At 40.4% G+C, this 18,834-nt stretch overlaps 3 protein-coding genes across 3 annotated transcripts in view; 1 reads left to right on the top strand and 2 right to left on the bottom strand.

Annotated features, from left to right (window-relative positions):
* Positions 1 to 18,834, top strand: part of LOC145484669 (uncharacterized) — a 335,301-nt gene that overhangs the window by 181,570 nt on the left and 134,897 nt on the right. The window lies entirely within an intron of this gene.
* On the bottom strand, positions 3,473 to 4,684 carry LOC145485506 (P2X purinoceptor 7-like). The gene is made up of 3 exons (XM_081464169.1): positions 4,477 to 4,684; positions 4,189 to 4,333; positions 3,473 to 3,683 (listed from the first exon to the last, which is right to left on the bottom strand). The coding sequence occupies exons 1-3, from the start codon at positions 4,682 to 4,684 to the stop codon at positions 3,473 to 3,475; spliced, it is 564 nt and encodes a 187-aa protein (XP_081320295.1).
* On the bottom strand, positions 9,541 to 17,466 carry LOC145484588 (uncharacterized). The gene is made up of 4 exons (XM_081463183.1): positions 16,928 to 17,466; positions 15,398 to 15,523; positions 12,359 to 13,918; positions 9,541 to 10,045 (listed from the first exon to the last, which is right to left on the bottom strand). Exons 1-4 carry the CDS (start codon positions 17,031 to 17,033, stop codon positions 9,651 to 9,653), a joined length of 2,187 nt encoding a protein of 728 aa, XP_081319309.1. The 5' UTR covers positions 17,034 to 17,466; the 3' UTR covers positions 9,541 to 9,650.

Raw genomic sequence — 18,834 nt, 5'->3', positions numbered from 1 at the left:
TTCCATCGCAAGGTTACCCCGAGCATCAAGTTCGCCGGTACCCATTTACACACCTGGGTGGAGAGAGGCACTGTGAGAGTAAAGTGTCTTCCCCAAGAACACATCACAATGTCCCCGGCCAGGGCTCGAACCCGGACCGCTCGATCCAGAGACGAGCGCACTAACCATGAGATCACCACGCCTCCCAAAACACGTACGTTGCCATGCAATTTTGTGATTTTGTAATTTCATAATTATAAATTAACGCTAAAATTTTGCGCCAAAATTAAATAAATGAGTAATTTGTCAAGTAAGAAAATCTAACCATGAAATTAAAAGGCCTATTGGACTGAATTGCATTCACTAAATGAATTGATGTGCGTGAAAAAGACTGCGTTTTTTTTTTGTATTGGACACCTTTCTCATATGTCTGGCTCCAGGCATTTCAACTTGCACGGACATCTTAGCTTCTGTAGGATTGCACTAGTAGAGCTGTATGATGGTGTGATAATGAAATGAATATTGCGTCTTGATTTCATGGGCAGATTTCATAGGAACCGACGGGGCCGTGAATTCCCTTTTTTCGTAGATTGACTTTTGTTAAAGGAGAACGGAAGGTGAAAAACGAAGTTATCGTTGCATATTTGCAACAGAGCAAATAGTTTGTTTTGAGTAAAAATTGCAGTATTTGTCCATATTTGTCCTTTCTTAACGCGTTTTGACTGGAAAATTGCTCACGACATTCCTACTATGTAGGTCCGCCATTTTGACCGCCATGTTGAAGGCTGGGCTGCATGGCATGACGTCATTGCGCTCACTTGCGTTCGCGCCAAATTTAATTTTTTTGCTCGGATGGAAAATGGTTCACTGCATTGCCGTAGGCTGTTCCAATAGATCACCTAGAGATTCTAAAAGAGGAATAAGCTTTCATCGCCTTCCCTTAAAAGATAAAGGCCTTTTAAGCAAATGGCTTGCTCAGATAAAGAGAGAAAATTTGCCCCAAATGAAGCACTGCCACGTCTGTTCCGAACACTTTGAGCCCACGTGTTTTGCAAGTGAGTACCGACTAGATATTTTGCCAGACAATTTAAGCAGACGTCGCTTAAAAGAGGATGCCGTTCCAACTTTGTTTCAACACACAAAAAAGTTAAGCCTAAGGCCGTCCAGCGAGCGTCGAAGAAATAGAGCTCTACACGAAGAGGTAAGTCATGTATTCGCGGTGTAAAACTGACTCTACTGATATGACCTGACGTGACCTTTTGGCCGCCGTGTTACTTTTCTGGCAAGCAAGCTTTAAACAAATTATCCTTCGTTCACAAAATTGTATTTGCTATTTTAGGCCCTCAATCAAATACTGGATGCTTGCGATAGTAATTCGCAAGAGTCGGGCCAATCCAGAGCGAAAGTCGCGCAGCCTTTTCAAGATGCAAATGTCACGACTTCTGCGGTTCCTGATTACAATGTCAGTCAGACTTTCGGTGACAAAGAAAAACCACAAAGGAAGAGGAGAAAACTACCTATTTCAAAGATAGTTTTGGTGGATGCCTCTACTGACACTGAAATAACAATGGTGGACCAAGCCTGTCAAACAGATTTACCTTTTGTTGTGCATTCACCTCATAAATTTAAATCCATTCCCTTAGCAGACGTTCGTCACGCTGTAGCGAATGACCACAGCTATGCCGCTCTCTTAAGTGATTCCCCTGTTGTGCCCGCTGAGCAAGTCCCTAGGGTTTCTGGCAAAGATTTTCCAGAATGCAAGAGGACGTTGGATTTCTCCGAAATTGACACATCGGATTTTCCTCAAATTGACTGCCAAGAAGAGGAAATTGAAGATGAGTGGATTCCATCCGATGTTTCGGATCATGAAGAATCGGACATGTCGGACCTAAGTGATTATGAAGTTAGCGAATTTAGTGAAAGTTTCGACTCCGAAGACGAGGATTTCGATATAAAAACTGAAATTCCTGACGATGACGAGGAAAAGGAGTCCACGAACTGGCTAAATGAAGATTGCGGTGATCTTCACCAAGAGCGAAAGTTCTTGGTATTTGAAAGCAAACTAAAAGAGCTTTTTTCTCGTCACGTGCACTGTCCAAACTGTGGACGGAACTTGGAAAAAGCATCATTAAAAACCAAGGGGTCTCTTGCGACTATTGAATGCCTTGGTTGCTGTGATCAACCATTACGATGGCAAACACAGCCGTTTGTAAGTTCAATGGCCGCTGGAAATTTGCTGTTCAGCGCTGGAATTCTATTTATCGGCAACGATTACAGCAATATTGCTAATTTTACAAAGGCAACCAACGTCCAATTTCTTAGCCAGAGAAATTTTAGTTCTACTCAGAAAAAGTACCTCTTCCCCATTGTTAACAAAAAATTTGCTGAGCATCAAGTGGATATTCTTAACGAAGTGAGAAACACCGAGGTTGTAGCAGGAGGTGATGGTCGCTGTGACAGCCCAGGCCACTCGGCTAAATACGGCACGTACAGCATTGTGAACACAGCTTCATCTAAACTTCTTGACTTCTCTCTGGTCCAGGTAACAGAGGTCAAAAATTCAAATGCGATGGAGCTGGAGGGCCTAAAACGTTGCCTAGATCACCTACAACGGGAACAAGTGGCTATTGCAAAGCTTGCTACGGATAGGCACGTGCAAGTCAGAGCGCACATGAAAAAAGAGAGGCCGCACATCAAACACAACTTCGATGTTTGGCATTTAGCAAAGTCTGTTCAGAAGAAGCTATCCAAAAAGGCTCAATCAAAGCCATGTGCGGCATTGAAACCCTGGATACACTCCATCATAACTCACCTCTGGTGGTGTGCAAAAACCTCGCAGGGCAATGCTACCGACTGTGCGGCACGATGGAAATCCATCGTTTACCACACGGCTAATATCCACCACTGGGACGGATGTCAGCATTTCCACCAGTGTGCACACCCACCCATCCCAAGAGAAACAGAGAGAAGGAAAGACTGGTTAAAGGTTGGAAGCCCTGCTCATGACACCCTGAAGGAGGTAGTCTTGAACAAGTCGCTTCTAAAGGACATCGGCATGCTAGCCGAGTTTATCCACACTGGCGTTTTAGAAATGTACCATGGCCTCATGGCAAAGAAGTACTGCCAAAAAGTGCAGCACTACTCATATGATGGCATGAGGGCTCGCACCCAGTTAGCTGTTCTTGACCACAACCACAACGTAGGAAGGAGCCAAGGCCAAACCAAGGAGGGTGCAAAGAAACACAAATTTGTCTCCCCCAAGGGAAGTGTTGGGTGGATTGCAAAGCCGCAATACGAGGAAAAATCGTACGCATTTTTAAATGATTTAATGGTTTCTCTCCTTGCATTCAAGAAAGGTGACATTGAAGTTCCCCTGCTACCTCCCAAACCCGCCGCCGCGAACATCGCTCCAACCCCCAGGCCACCCAAGAACGACTTGCTAGAGAAGCACAGATCTCGTTTTAATACAGGGAACTAACTGAATGATTTATATTTAATTTCTAACAATCTCCTGTATCCAGGATAATTCCACTTCTGAGTAACTTTCATCAGGGGTGCGAAAGCCCGTGTAATTCCCATCTGCGTTTGGATACACGGCTCGTATTGCTTTCACTACACAAGCAGGGATTATTTTTCTCACGTATCTCCCCAGTCTGTCATGTACCCACCAAGTAAACTGGCGGTAAGCTGCGTAACGATAATTGCTGCAAAAAGAAAACATACGAATGAAACGTGTATCGCAAAATCTTTTCAAATTTGCTCAAGTTATGATGGAAAGGAAGGCTGAAAGGTCATTGCAATTGCCGTGACAATTTGCTATCACCCGCTGATCGGGGTGTAGCTACACAGAACTGTCAGTCGCTTCAGTTTATTAATTTCATTTCGTAGAACCTACAGGAAATTTAGGCAATGGCCGTGTGTGTAAAATGTAGTCGACTGAGTTCAATGAACGAATAATTCTTTCACTAAGTCTACAGTTACTAAAACGATTCGTGTAGTTTAGCTACTTATATCTTTCAAAATTGTGTTGCAGTATTGATAGGGCTAATCAAGTATCTCAAACTGAATTTTGTATTATAATGACAATTAAACGTTTTAACGTCCTTACAGAATTTGTGACATACAGAGTGCCTGTGGCAAATTGATCTAATCTACATTATCCCAGGAAAAGAGCACAACGATTAACAATGTTGGAGATGTGGTACGTACACATTAGCAAGTTCCCGTGGCGCTCGTATGCCACGCGCCTGACTCAAACCAACAATGGCCGTCTCCAACACTTCTCTTCGCAAACATACAGTTTCGAAATCAGGATGACGACTTATACAGCGAATAGGGGGATCGTCCTCTAAATCTAAGTCATATAATAAAAAAGCAGCAATGGCAAATGGAAAACAAATGGCTGGGTTTTCATAAGCGAAAATACAAGGACTAAATCAAAACAGTGAATGAATCGTTTCATGAAATTTATTATCCTTCTAATCAACAATATTTCACCTGATATTTTTGTCATGGCTTCTTCGATCTCATGGCAGCAAACACACTTTCTCTCCTGCTGATTTTCCCAGTTTTCACAAAGCTCGCAATTACACCAAGAGGTATTTCCCCTCCTTGCAAGCTCGTTCTGGCCGTCAGCTGTATTTTCTCCATCGGAATCCGAGAAATTTCGCATGGGTTCGAAGGAATAGGGTTCAAACTCAGCCATATTTTGTAACTGTATTATCAAGCGTTCTGTTGTTCCAAACTATACACAATATAGCTGCGAAAATCCGCGACTAATCACGACTAATGAAGGGCGAGAACACCAAAACATAGCACGCGGAGGCGAGCACGCAAAGTAGGAAAGAAAGCATGAGCGCTTTGACGTCACGAGATGGCGGACGGTAATCCTTATTTGGAAGTAACCGGAAGAGAATGCTAACAAAATGGCGGATGTTCAATTCTGGCGAGTTCTCTTCGTTTTCTATTTGATTTGCACTGAAATATGAACTTTTTTCAATCGATTCTTTGTAATTTACGTTCTTTCTACAATTTCAGATCATTTCAAAAATTATACCCTGTAGCCTTCCGTTCTCCTTTAAAGATTGCAATCAACTGTCTCTCTAGCGAATATTCAGGATATCAACATGAAGTCAGTGTGAGGTTGTCGTCTTGCATAAATTCGGTCCCCTCTTTCTGAATTTTGTCTACCTCTGAATTTGATTACTGTAACATAAGACAAAGAATTGTAATTATATAATTATATCCTTTATTAGTTAACATGGAGACTCCCACAAGAAAAATAAATTTGCACGTTTTTGATGAGTAATCCTATGAAAGTTCGAGCAATTAGAGATTTACGCTACTCGTGATATTTAACTGAAAAAAATTCTTTCAAATTACACTGGATCAAGGTTCGTGCAGTTTTGAGAGAATTTTTCAAAACCACTACTCGTAGTGTAAATGCTTACTCGCAGTTGCATTCATACGATTAACTATACAAAATGGGTAATTCGTGAAAGGAACAAAATAGAACAAATACGTACTGGCTTTGAAGGCCTTTTTATTTCCGCTTGTACATTGAATATATGTAATACAATACGTGATGAATAGATTGGTATTAGTCTAAGATAAATACAGATATAACTGTTAGATAACTTTATTCCCTTTTTCCTCTCCGAAAGGTGTACAGATGACTATCAATAGGGTTACACTATATTGACAGCCCATGGAGAAGGGAATAATGGAATCCCGTTAATCCGTTGACCAACTAGCCAGCTCTTTAAATAAGAAAATGACTGACTGAGCTTTTGGACGGGCCAGAATAACGTGGTCGTAATTACGAGGTGGCCTTATTAACGGGGTTTAATTCCTTAAGGCGGGTTTCACTGAAAAAGAGCCCGAACTGCATCTGGATATTTTTAATTGTCGTGTTAATCACGTGCCAGTTACAATATAACAAAACCACGCCATATAGAGTTGTCAAAATCCAACTTATATTCACTTCTAGAGCTACTTCTACTTTCGCACAACCCTTGGCAGGCATCCCCTCTCCCCACCCCCGCCAGCAGAAAAAAATGCAATGGTCGACTAATGAAATGGAACGCTGTATCTCGTAACTACATATTGATGGCTAGCTTTGAGTATTGTCGACTGGATTTTAAATGCAGTGAAAAGGCTCCATTGTTGTTACTAAATTCGTGATCGCATTCGTTTCTTCAAATTGAAACAGTGTTTAAATTTGTCACTAACACTGAAAACAAAAAGACATTTCATTACAGCACATTTACGCGTCAACGGCGTAAGTAAAGACAAGTTCTTTAATGCCAGAAGATTAGAGTTTTCATTACGAAGCCTGACCTCTGCTTGCATGGATAGTATAAGCCTGCGATAACTTGATTAAATAAAATTATACGTTACTCACTCAGTCTTAAATGAACTGAAATGTTGTCTAGGAATAAAGAGAAAACTCTGTTCGGGTCGAGATATATACCTCTATTCCCAATTGAGATAATTGAGATAAACCATTATTCTAATAGACACCAGTGTTTTACTGGAAAACGCATCACTCGTAAAGTTCATACGAAACTACATCGGGGAAACGATTGGCGTACCTCCCATATGCTAATTTCTGATGACATTGATGACATCATTTCTCGCTTTTTCACGTTTGTTTTTGCAGAAAGTCAGTTTGTCTATAAAATGAGAGTCCTTTAGATCCACCTTTACCGCAAACGTGTAACTGGGATTTGAGGTTAGACGTTTGCTGTTCGCCGTTCGTACGTTTGTCGCTTTAGATTGGAGTAAACTGGAGCGAATAGAAATCATCTTGTCAAAGCACTGGAAATTGTCAAAATTAGGCCAAAAAAGAAAAAGAAAAAAAGAAAAAAAATTAAACATTGCGTTTTCTATCATGCGTAGCTTTCTAAAGAAATAAAGCATAAAAGACATCGACTTAAACCGCCGCCATATTGGATTTCCACTAATGAACAGTGCCTTTCTATAAACAAAAACAAAAGGTTAGGAAATTGCCTAAAAATTTGAACCAATTTGTAGAAAAAGGGTTACTTTATTCGATTCCAGCGTTTGTTCGAGGCATAAAATAAAATGCAAGGCACTAAATGCGGAGGTAAATGATTTACGTGAAAAACGCGAGTCGAAAACCTCAAACATGACATCTGGCTCTGGTCACGTGACCCCTACCCGTGGATCTAAAAGTCTCTAATAAAAAGGAAATCACACGGTGACTTGAAGATGTGAATTGCATTTTCTCGTGTTAAAAACAATATTTTACTCGCTGCGATCTTTTGCAAAATACTGGTTTTACAATTCGAAAGTAGAATTCAAATCTGTGAACAGACTGCGTTAGTAACTACTTGGTATTATTGGTCGCTTCTTTCCCAGCGGCGTCTTTCGAGTTGCTCTTTTCTTCCTTGTCAAAGCTGCAATTCCTGTTTGGTTGGATAGACCCCTGAGACCTTGAAGAAAAAGTTAGCTTTTTGTTTATGACAAAAATAATATAAAGTTGATGGATAAAACATTTATTTTTTTCTCAGCTCGTGAGCGGGCGGAATTCAACAAATGCTACGTTCTGACTGGTTCCGGGAGAGGGCGGAATTTTCCCACCCTGCGCGGAATCGTCGTGTTGATCTATTTTTAGGAAGGAATTAGCGGTAATCGTCAATCTTTTGTCTTTTTTACACTTCCATCGATGATTAACTCAATCAACGCAAGTTCATCTCCATTCACTTTTAAATGGCAAGGAAAGTTAATGTAAGTAAATTCAATTGAGTGTTTTGAAGTTGTAAGAGTTTGTTTGGCTGTTTGCAGCTTGACGCTGTAATGGCGCGTAATCCTGTGTGTCTCTTTCTGTACAATTTTAAGTAAAAAGTGAGTCAATTTCAGTGGGTTTACCTCTCTGATCGTTGCTGTACAGACCTCGGTCACAGATTTTTCATTATACGGGCCTCCCGGCAGGCAAATAACATCCATTTATTGAAGGCCTGCCGATACAACTTGAAATCTGCTTTGTAAACAACCAGTTCACCCGCTCCTTACACGTGCAGAACAATCATAAGCAAAAGCTAGCACCGACATCAACGCCTATGACTATATTGCACTTATGTCCAGAAATGCACGCAGTAACTAAATTATTGGCAGATTTCACGATTTCAGATTTCGTCAAAATTAGTGAATTTTCATGGATTTGACAGTTTTGGCGAATTTTAGTCAAATTTGTCGAAGCCAAATCAGCATGGCGGAATTGACGATTTTGGCGACTTTTCGCCAGCCATAACTATTATAATTATCTCACAGATACGATTTTGGCGAGGATTATGCAAATTGTCTCATCAGAGACGGTTTCTAACATTTTGACAATTTTGACGATTTTGGCGATTTTGACGATTTTTGACGAAATTGCCAAAATTTCGTCCGTATGTGTTTCCCTCGTTATGAATGAATGTTGTCTGAGCCCCAGGATGTATTTTCCTTGTCGTAAAAGCCTGTTACCCGAGTAAAGAGGGATATGTGTTTTCCTCGTTCTAAAGCGTGTTACCCCAGTGGAATGGAAAGCAATGTATATATGGCAAGGCATTATCAACTATTCCAAATTCATGGTTCTTTTCTACAAACCCTTTCCATTCACATGTAAATTGTCTATTAACTTGACCAATTTTGTGAAAAGGCTTAGTAAAAGTTCATCAAATGTGCCTCTTTAACCAAATTCGTCGTTTTCGTCAACTTTCTGCTTGTTCGTTAGATAAGAAATGTTTATTTACTAGTATAATTTTGCCAACAGGCTTCAGGAAGTTTTGTCATAATTTGCCACTGACTTTCTTCAAATTCCTCACTTTAGCCACATTAATTTGTTTGCGTTGTGTGGGGCCTTTCTAGTCAACAAATGTCTATTCACTTGTATAATTTTGTCAACAGGCCCGACGAAATTTAATTCTTCAGATTTGCCACTTTTGCAAAATTTGTCGTTCTCGCCACACTCATCAACTTTCTGGGCCCTTTTAGCCGAGTGATCTTTATTTACTTAAATAATTTTGTCAACAGCCTTATATAAAAAAATTTCGTCAGATTTGTCATTTTCGGCAAATTCGTCGTTTTTTCCATTTTTTGTCAGCTTTTTGGGGCCCATCTATTTGAGTAATCTCTATTCACCCATATAATTTAGTCAACAGCCTTGGCGTAATTTCGTCAGATTTGTCCGGCTTTAACCAAACTCGTCGTTTTTGGTAAATTCGCCAACTTTCAGGAGCCCTTCGGCACAAGGGATCTCTACTTTCTGAAATTATTTTGTCAACAACTTTGGCGAAATTTTGTCAGATTTGCACTATTAACAAAACTTCCACTGAGATATAAAATTTCGTCAAATCCGTCAATATCGTCCACAAAATTTTGTCCAATCTGCCATTTTCGTTACTGCGTGCAAAAACTTTGGATTCGGTTTCGTTTGTTAATTTTTTTGTTCTCACATTTAACGTCAGGGCAGCCAAAGAGAAGAAAGTCTGTGTTTCCACGTCTCTCAATGGCAAAGAACCTACTCGATCTGGGGTTCAATAGAATTCGAACAGGTATTTCTCCTCACGTAATATCTTTTTATGGCGCGAGAAGAACTACCTAACTGTCGGACTGACTGATTGACTGACACATACTGACCGGATGACCCACCCAGATCTAATTACTCACTTCCGTTCTCCATTTGAGTCGGTCATTGGCCCATCTAACAGGACATCAGTGATAGGAACCAAACATATTTCTGTCTGGGTGCCTTGATGACGTCTTGTGTGCTTGTAGACGGCATCTTGATGACGTTCTTCTTGTATCTTCATGTTGTCATCATCACCTTCCTCAAGAGTGACATCGATGGCTCCACTGTCTTGCATGGCAGAGAGGATGCTGGGCTTCTCAACTTGTTCGATTTCCAGCTGGCCTTTAAGAATGTTTGCTTCTGCTAATACACGCAATTCTCCCTGCAAATCATTGAGAGGAACAAGCAAAGCCAGACAGCATGAGAAGGACCAATGTGGATTTTTGCGCCATTCTTTGATGTATCCATACAGGAACACTAAGTACTGGACTGAAATAAACGAGAAATCAAGCAGTTTGGCATAACATCATAAGCCAAAAGAGGCGTCATAGGTAATATAATACACTGAAAATAAACATCTTTCTCTGAAGGAATTAAGGAAAGGATTACTTTCATATACTGTAAAAAAACTATAAAAAAACTTAAAAAAGAAACTATTTAAAAACATTATTGACAGTTATAATAACAGTACTAGTTGTTGAGTTCAAATGTAAGTATTTTTTGTAGTCAGATCTTGAAGAAATACTTTTAACCTAAATTGTTTATTTAATACTGTATTCTTTCTGCTAAATTTAGTTACTTTGGGGCACCTATTCGATTAGTTCCATAAACTATTTAGGTGTCCCAAACTCCAAGCAGTCAACCTTGTATTAAAACTATTTGTCTTCTTTTATCTCCTTTTCTTTCTCTCTTGAACACTTTATTTTTTAATCACAATTGTAAATTATTTCATTAGTGGTATCTAGCATCTTCTATATGTAATTCGTATTTTTATATGTAATCTATTTTTTTCTGACACCTCTGTGAAATTAATGTTTGTGAGAATATAAATTAAAATTGAATTAAATTGAATAAATTCTGAAACAGTGGTGCTCAGTGCCATTTCACCCAGGCTCAGAACGAAGATTTGTTTCTTCACGGCTAGTGGACATTCGCCGCCAATATAGAATACTTGTGATTTTATTTTAAATACTTCTTAATATGAGTTACAATAGCCTGGAGATTAACAACGACTGACATTGAAAAACGCTGAAAGAAAATCTGCGACTAATCTTACGTCAGGTAGAAATAAATCTCCAGTACTCATTTATGTAACGTAAAGAATTGTGATATATTGAAAACAATCATCCCTTTAATGAGATTTACATGGCGCAAACTATCAGATCAAGGGCATAAATTTTAAATATGTCAGGAGCCCTCCAAAATTGATTCGAAAAATAATATTTAAAAAAATTCAATGTATGTAGCAAGTGTGGAATACAATTTTTCTTAAATTTAGATAGAGAAATTTATGCCTTAAGAGTGAGTGTTTGGAAAAAACAGAAAAAAATATGCGAAAATGTACCCACAGTGAAAAAAAAAAAGATCGATTTTGCTCATACTTTGCCAGGCCTAGGAACTGAAGGGATGGCGAATGGTCCTTTAAAAATCTGGGTCTCGCAAAATTTTAGTCGAATTTCGCGGTTCTTGCAGTCTTCTTTTTAGCGGTTATGTGCGTCTGGCAGTCTCAAAGTCTCGAGTATTCTCAAGGCTAAGGGTCTCGAAGTCCCGATTCGTTGGTTTATCTGTTTTTTTTAGAAATGACGTCTTCTCGTCACTTGATATTGAATTTCAGTGAAGTAACTTACAAATTTCCGAGAAAAAGTTAATCCTAACTTCTCCTTAATTGTCTGAATTCCACAAAAAGCTACAAAACCTTACCCAACTCCCGTTTTGGCGCCAGAAAAACAGTTATTTTGTCCTAGGATATCATAACATAGCATAAAAATATAAAAAATATATAACCTTTATTTACCCTCGGCAGGGGGTAGTGTGTTATAATCGAATTTCCAGTCCCAGCCAGTTCGAAGAAGCACGCTAAAAGGCTGTTCAAGCTCGCTCTAGCTCTCAACTAAATCTGGGGCTTGAATTCTAAGAGTGTGAACGTCTCGCACTCACGCTTAAAACACTCTGAAGTTTCGGTCTCTCAATCTAAAAAGTCAACTGAGCCGGGATCAAGCAGTATACCATAGTTAATAGAGGGGAACGTTTACTTTAATTTGTTGCATGTTTTTGTTCGCTTTTTTGGTCTTGACCGCACACAAAACACAATAGTTGTTTACTCCGTGCTGACGAACTAACCAATCATGAGGAGTGTTTTGGTTACGTAAGTCATACATAATGTATGAGCGCAAAACAAAAGAGTGTGCTAAATCTTGAGATCTTTGTATGCTAGCTCATTCGATGTTTACCGGGCTTCATAACCAGTCCTCTCTATTAACTATGAGTAGAGAGACGATATATGTCTAACTACTACCAGTTTTGCATGAACGCCGATGAAAATCAGAGAAAAATTGCAATCATGCCAGCTCCTTCGAAATATGCAATTAACACGACACGCCTAAACAGAAGAAATTTCTGTCTTGGATAGAAACAGCACAATAAAAACAAATTACATGAAGTCTTTAACGTTTGAAAAGCTTTTAAAATGGAATTTATTTTATCTCCTTCCCAGCTCACCTCGTTCTAAATAGCAAGAACGCATGCTAATTTGTAAATGTTCTGTTAAGTTCGATCCACGTGCTAATAGTATTATTATCTTACCTACAAGTAGGCCAATAACCAAAGTATTTGCTCCAAGTACCAAAATCTTGAATAAGACCGCGTCCATGTCCGTGCCGATGGAGACTGATATATTTTCCGCGGGAATTCTACTCACAGCTCCAACACCAAGGTTGAAGACAGTAACAGCAAGGGACGTCGCCATCAATCTGTTCTCGGTTACATCTCGTATGGGTTTGATCCATGAGAATAGCATCCCGTACATCCCAGCAATGACCCATGCCAAACCAATGTAGGACCTGCTCTCTTTTCCTACAAGAATCAGCCCAGATGTGAGGATTACTTTACGAGACGTCTCAACTAATTCCCAATACCACGCGCGATGTTCGTAGTTTTCGAAAAGGAAGCGCAATCCTGAGATCAATTCCATGCCGGTGCCTGGACCCTGAAGTTCGTCGGGGTCCATAGCGGCTACCATTGCTCTTCGCTTCCTCCAAAGCACAATGAATGAAGAGACCGGGAGTGTAATGATGTAAGCAGTAGAGATATACGCTACAATAAGCCAATGATTGTACTTTGTACCTTGGCATTTTATGCTGTAATCCGCTTTCATGTACTTGAGGCACAATTCTTCTTTATCATCACGGCAAAGTTTCTGGCAGGCTATCGGTAGGACACTGGCTGTCTGGGCGCACGTACTCAGGTAAGTCACGTACAAGAGAAAGAACAAATTCCTGACCACGAACTCTTTTGTTTCTGAAATTTTTCTTGACTTGTCATTGTTCTGTAGGTTGGGATTCCATAAAATTATTGCTTTACGCACTTCGTAAACAGCAACAGAAACAGTTATGGCAGCAGCATTTATTACCATAATTGCAAGCAAACTTTTAAAGGCATTGACTTGAATACCAGTGATTAGGCAGCCTATCGGTGCAATCTGAAGTACATCTAACTGGAGTATTTCTGAATATTTCGCAATTACTTGCAAGGAGCCTGGCCATTTTATGTAGGAGAAAGCTTGAAGTAAGCCATGTGTGACCTGATAGAAGCCAATTACGATCTTAAGTTTGGAAAAGAACATGTCTATTAAGGGATATTTTTCTCCTTTCCTTTTGTTTCTCTTGCTAGTCCACAGTGAAATTGCAGTAATTATAATTGCAATAGCTACAATGATCGACAGCTGTCCCACCATCCACTTCTTTGAAGGACATTGGACGCAAGTTTGGAACTGCTTATAGTATCCTGAGCTGCAAACTGCACAGAGTGGACCTTCGTAACCAGTTTCACACAGGGAATGCAAACCGCCCTGGCAAGATTTCTCTCTTGGACACCTGTAAGGCGTTGGGATCGGAAAAGGGTACTGAACGCTGGAAGCATCTAATGCTGGCAAAACTGCCAGGAGATTCGCGATGAACTGTCTGTAGCGATCTTTCTGTGTCTTGTTCCGCCATTCCCACCAATAACCAGATTTTAAAGAAGCGTAGTCATCTCTGCAAGTCAGTCCTCCTACGCATTTGTGACATTTCTCAAACATGTGTGTTCGATAAAATCCTTCCAAACATTTGCAAGCACGATGTCCAGCGAAGAAATCAGTTTCCGTTCCTGTTGAATTTTGACAAGTGTTGCAGAAAGTTATTGTTTTAGTGAATTCCTCTACAGTTGTTTTTTTATAAGTGAACCTGTTCTAGATGGATAAAACGTATACGCCAACACTTTCTGTATTTTATTCAGATGTCCATGAAATCATGTCTAAAGTAACAAGGCTCATCTTAAAAAAAGGCGTGATATATTTAATCCCATTATTTTTAATCTCAGATTCCCTTCTCCTATTGATAGACATCTCCAAAATGATCATCAAATGCAAGAAGAACTTCCCCGGGGAGCACACCCTTATATGGGCTATATAGGTATGTGCAGCCCCAAATTACAAAGGGCCGTTTTCGTCAGGAATAGTGTATCGGTTTTGGCCATTTTGTCTCCAATAGGTTATGGTTTTTGCTCTCTGGTCTTGAAATGAGTCTGTTTTTAGTGGAAGCTATTCAGGAAGCTATCCTACCCGATAAAAACATATAAACATTGCTTTTAACATTGGTCTGAACTAGGGACCTCATTATAAGGCAGGCCTGAAACAGGGTACTGATCTAAGGGTCAGGTCTTAAATAGGGTTTCGAATTTTTGGTCAGGACATAAAAAAAAAATTAGGGAAAATCGCAGATTTTGGTCTTAATAGAGTAAGGGTTTTGGGAAGCAGCCGCACTCTACAACCCAATTTTTTCTGGGAGTACCCTCGGCATCCGGAAGAATTTCATGTTATTCTCTACTACGAACCTACTAGTGGGGAGTTGTATGTATGACGAACCGCAACCTAAAGATGCCTTTCTTTTATCATCTTGTTTCAACGTTCGCGTTCTTGAGAAAATGGCCACGCGAGTGGCCGGTAATGCGATCATCACATGTCTTATTTACGATATATCCCTTTTCCTTCCTGCACAGCTGTCAGAGGAAATGGGACATTTAATTCGGCATCAACATTGTGGAGAGCTAGGAGATTCATTGACGCTGTTTGGGTTAAAGTCAGACTTAAAAGTCGATTTTGGTAAGTCACCTTTGTATCTATGGCGAGGAAAGTAGTAATTGGTGGGTTTATCAATATTTTTACAGCAGGAAGTACGAATGCTAAAAGCATGGTATTTTCCAATCATTTTTCGTATTATAAGCTGAAATTTGTCGCAGCCTGCCTGTCAAAACAGGCGGCCCTTGCTAGGCCAATGCCAACTAACGTGGGAGTAAAATTTAAAACATCAAAATTTCGGCAGAGGATTAATGGCCAGCTGATAAAAGCCTCAGCGTTAAAAAGTCAATCAATTCCATTTTTAAAACGTGAGAATACCTGAAAAAAGTGGGAAAACATACGCCCCCTTTCGGAGAAATTTAATTGAAATGTCCGGATATATCTCAAGGCCACGAATGGGTAATTTAAGACTTAGTGATGGCGTATTAGGTAACGCTAAGGGGAACATGCCTTCAGCAATATTCAAAATCATGTATGATTTTCTTTAGCAAAGAGAGTTCGATTGTTACCTTCAGGACAGGACTTGCAATCCTGCTTCGATGTTCCTGGCGCTTTGTCAAATTTGACAAAAGATCCATCAGGACATTTCTTGCAACTTTCTCCAACGTAACCGACATCATCAGAGTAGAATCCTCCTGCAGAGGGAGTTGTTCTCAATCTAATTGAATTCTGTACCAAAACGTTCAACAGCAATAGCTGCATGTATCTTACAGTTTTTTGCCATAGTGCACAGGGCAGTCACCCGTAGAAAAAAGTTAATTATGACTGAGACAATATCCATGGTTAACTGCCCCTCCTAGGTATTTAGGGTGTTTATTATCAGGCTATGATGAACAACAAAACTGAAAAAATAAAATGACTGAGGCTAGTGTCTTGGTTACTAGCTAGTTAAAGTGTCCGTGTAACGTAAAGCCCTGGCCAAATGGACTCGTAAGTAGACACAAGTTCTCAACTTGCGTCTACTTGCGACTCCTTTGGCCAGGCCTTGCGTGCACTTGCGTTGACCTGCGATGACTTGCGCTCACTTTGGCCGAGATCAAATTTGCACGCAAGTCGACGCAAGTTTTTCACCGTTTGGCCACCCAACCCAAGTCAACGCAAGTCGAGAGGTGTCCATTAACCTATTATTAGCCAATGAATTACAGGATATGTTTGCATTGAAATGCGTTTTATTGCGACTTGCGGGTACTTGCCAGGAAACTTGCGAATCCGTTTAGCCACCCAACGCAACTCTCTACGCAAGTTCAACTTGCGGCTGCTTGCTATTACTTGCGAGTCTGTTTGATCAGGGCTTAAGGTCGAAGGATATGATATTAATATATAGATTTAGGCCAGCCTAAAAGCGTAGCTCCTGGGCCGAGTTGTTCAGAGCCCGATTAAGCTAACCTATGGAAAGGTAGAATTTTGATTTCGTGTAACTTTGCGGTGAGGTTTTCTGTATATTGTTTGGCCTTCTGTTTTGAGCTTTAATAATCACCATATACACAAAACAAAGCAGCAAAACAACATTTGTATAGAAGAAAAAGTTAAAAAGTTCGGTTAACTTTTAATCCTGGGTTAGCGTTAACCGGCTTCCGAACAATCCTGCCCTGTTTTAAACAAGTTAACCAGACATGAGCCCGCGATCTAATCGAAAACCAGCGCTTGGTCAGCGGTCAACTTCAAAAAAACAGGTGACCTCAATGAGCTGTGAACTTGAGCCCGTGATGTGGTAACGTGATACTGGTCAGCGGTTACCTTGTTTTGACAGGTGTCAATTGATCATAACATGGATGTCCAATATCAAAAAGGTACACGGTAAACCAAGGCTGCATGTCTCTCTGTCCTCCTATTATTTGGAGTATGGCCGCCATGTTGCGCGACTCGTCGTCGTCGTCGCCGTCGTGCGTATGCGCCCAGGAGCAATACCGCTAGCCACGATAACCATGAGAAAATTAACTCATGGGCTTCCTTTTCCTTCCTGTATGAGTATGGGGCTCCGCTATGAATAATATATATATTTTTTAAAATTAAACTTTAATGTAGACATTTCAGCTCACCTGGGGAACAATTTGTGCATCTGCCAGTTCCTTGGGTGAAAGGATTTGAAAATGTTCCAAGGGGACATGGCAATAACCTGGCCACTGTATAGTTGCGGCCTAACATTCTGAATCCCGAGGCCAAGAGAGCTGAAGTCTGTAATTTACCGCTGTCACTCCAGGGTTCAGGGATGCGAATAGCTTCTGCTTGTGTATCATCCGGATTCCTGGGAGATAATAACGCGCTAGTTTACAAAGGAAATCATAGCAATTCTTATTAGTATTCGATGCATTCTTTCTTTAGCCGAGAGCCCACCACGTGACCTGCGAATAACTGCCTGCAACTAATAGACTGCTCAATGCCTAATCCATTTTGCTGCAAACAGTGTTCCGGTCATGCGCAATTGACTGTGGACACTTATCACGCTCCTTTCGGCTCCAGAAGGGCAAAAGTACCGGTAAGCTTTATTTCAGAGGCTTTACCTTTAACACACCCCTTGTGCTCAATGTTTTTGGTTAAAATCGCTATATTAGCACTGTGATGTACAAAGGGGGGAGGGGGAGGGGGAGGGAGTCGAGGATGAAGTGGATGATGAATTGAGTTGATAACTGTATTTATACACGTCAAAAAATATTCCTTCAGCATAATGTAAAAGTAAAACATCTAAGTCTACCTAACTAAACGAACAAATAATTAATATAGTATTATAAGAATGAAAATCTTTCATATTACTAAAGCTGCTTTGCAAGGATGCCGTGACTTATTGAACGCGGTGATGACGCAATTTACGTTTAAATTCACCACCAAGCTCCCAAAAATATGCCATTTGGTTGAGTAAAAGAATTTCTCATTAAAATGACTAGAGGAGAGGTTCCTTTACCCTCCCCGCCTGTTATACCAAGGAGTGTGTACGAGTTTGCTTCTACGTTGGAGGGTTAGCGATTAGCGAGTGCGTACAGGCAGCCATGCAACGTTAGGGCTGAGAACAGGCAAGAAACTTCGGAATAAGGGAGGAGCTTAATTCATGTATTAAAGGTAACTACTAACAGAAGCTTAGAGAGTACAGCATGTGACAACAAAATAAAATCTACTGACAGATGTATTGTGACTTGAGTTGAACGAGTTGAAAAATATATCACTTTTGTAATTGTTCTGTTTTTTATCATTCTGAAAAGAATAATAAAAGTTCAGCATCAGGTTAGCGGCTGTATTTTTCCCACAACACTTCTAAAACATAGCATTTCTATTTAAAAAAAAAAAGGAAAATACGTCACATTCGAGAATCTTGGACGCTGTGACCAATGAAGGAATCTAGGCTCAATATCTTCAGGTTTGTCCGGAGCAAAAATCTGTCAAAGATATTGCATGAAGACTATTAGAGGCGGCTCCATGATTTTCTTTTTCGCTTTGGGTGAGCCTTTTGGAACTTGTTTATAAATCTGATTGAAGACAAAATCCTACTACCCAATACGAGTAAGGTAACGTCTGCATACGAGTCAAGGGGCCCATCAGGCCGGAGCTTATCCCGGTTTCTGTAGCATGAAGCCACTAGGAGTATTTCTACTCCCCCCTGGATGGGATGCTAGTCCATCGCAGGGTTACCCCCAGCATTGTAGGTCGCCGGTACCCATTTACACACCTGGGTGGAGAGAGGCACTGTGAGAGTAAAGGGTCTTGCCCAAGAACATAACACAATGTCCCCGGCCAGGGCTCGAACCCGGACCGCTCGATCCGGAGACGAGCGCACTAACCATGAGGCCACCGCGCCTCCCTTACCCAATACGAGTAAACAAGAGAAAATGAGTAACATATGGCCAAAATGTTATCAATTAATTTCCATAGTAACTTCCCGGGCCAGGAAAATCTATTTCCTTAACAATGATTTGGTCCTTTTGCAAAACATTGAAAACTGAAATCATCGTTCGAA

Source organism: Orbicella franksi, chromosome 4, assembly GCF_964199315.1.
Source record: "Orbicella franksi chromosome 4, jaOrbFran1.1, whole genome shotgun sequence".
In the NCBI taxonomy this organism is placed as follows: domain Eukaryota; kingdom Metazoa; phylum Cnidaria; class Anthozoa; order Scleractinia; family Merulinidae; genus Orbicella; species Orbicella franksi.
Note: the sequence above shows the minus strand (reverse complement) of the source record. Positions and strands in the feature narration are given on the sequence as shown.

Bases quoted from the DNA above. Each gene is read 5' to 3' on its own strand.
- LOC145484588 (XM_081463183.1), bottom strand. From the start codon at position 17,033: ATGTTAGGCCGCAACTATACAGTGGCCAGGTTATTGCCATGTCCCCTT. The intron at 15,524-16,927 runs GTGAGCTGAAAT...CTCCCTCTGCAG, and splicing joins ATGCACAAATTGTTCCCCAG to GAGGATTCTACTCTGATGAT. The intron at 10,046-12,358 runs GTAAGATAATAA...CGTTTATTTCAG, and splicing joins GGTTATTGGCCTACTTGTAG to TCCAGTACTTAGTGTTCCTG.
- LOC145485506 (XM_081464169.1), bottom strand. From the start codon at position 4,684: ATGGCTGAGTTTGAACCCTATTCCTTCGAACCCATGCGAAATTTCTCG. The intron at 4,334-4,476 runs GTGAAATATTGT...TATATGACTTAG, and splicing joins AGCCATGACAAAAATATCAG to ATTTAGAGGACGATCCCCCT. The intron at 3,684-4,188 runs GTACGTACCACA...TTCTTTTTGCAG, and splicing joins CCACGGGAACTTGCTAATGT to CAATTATCGTTACGCAGCTT.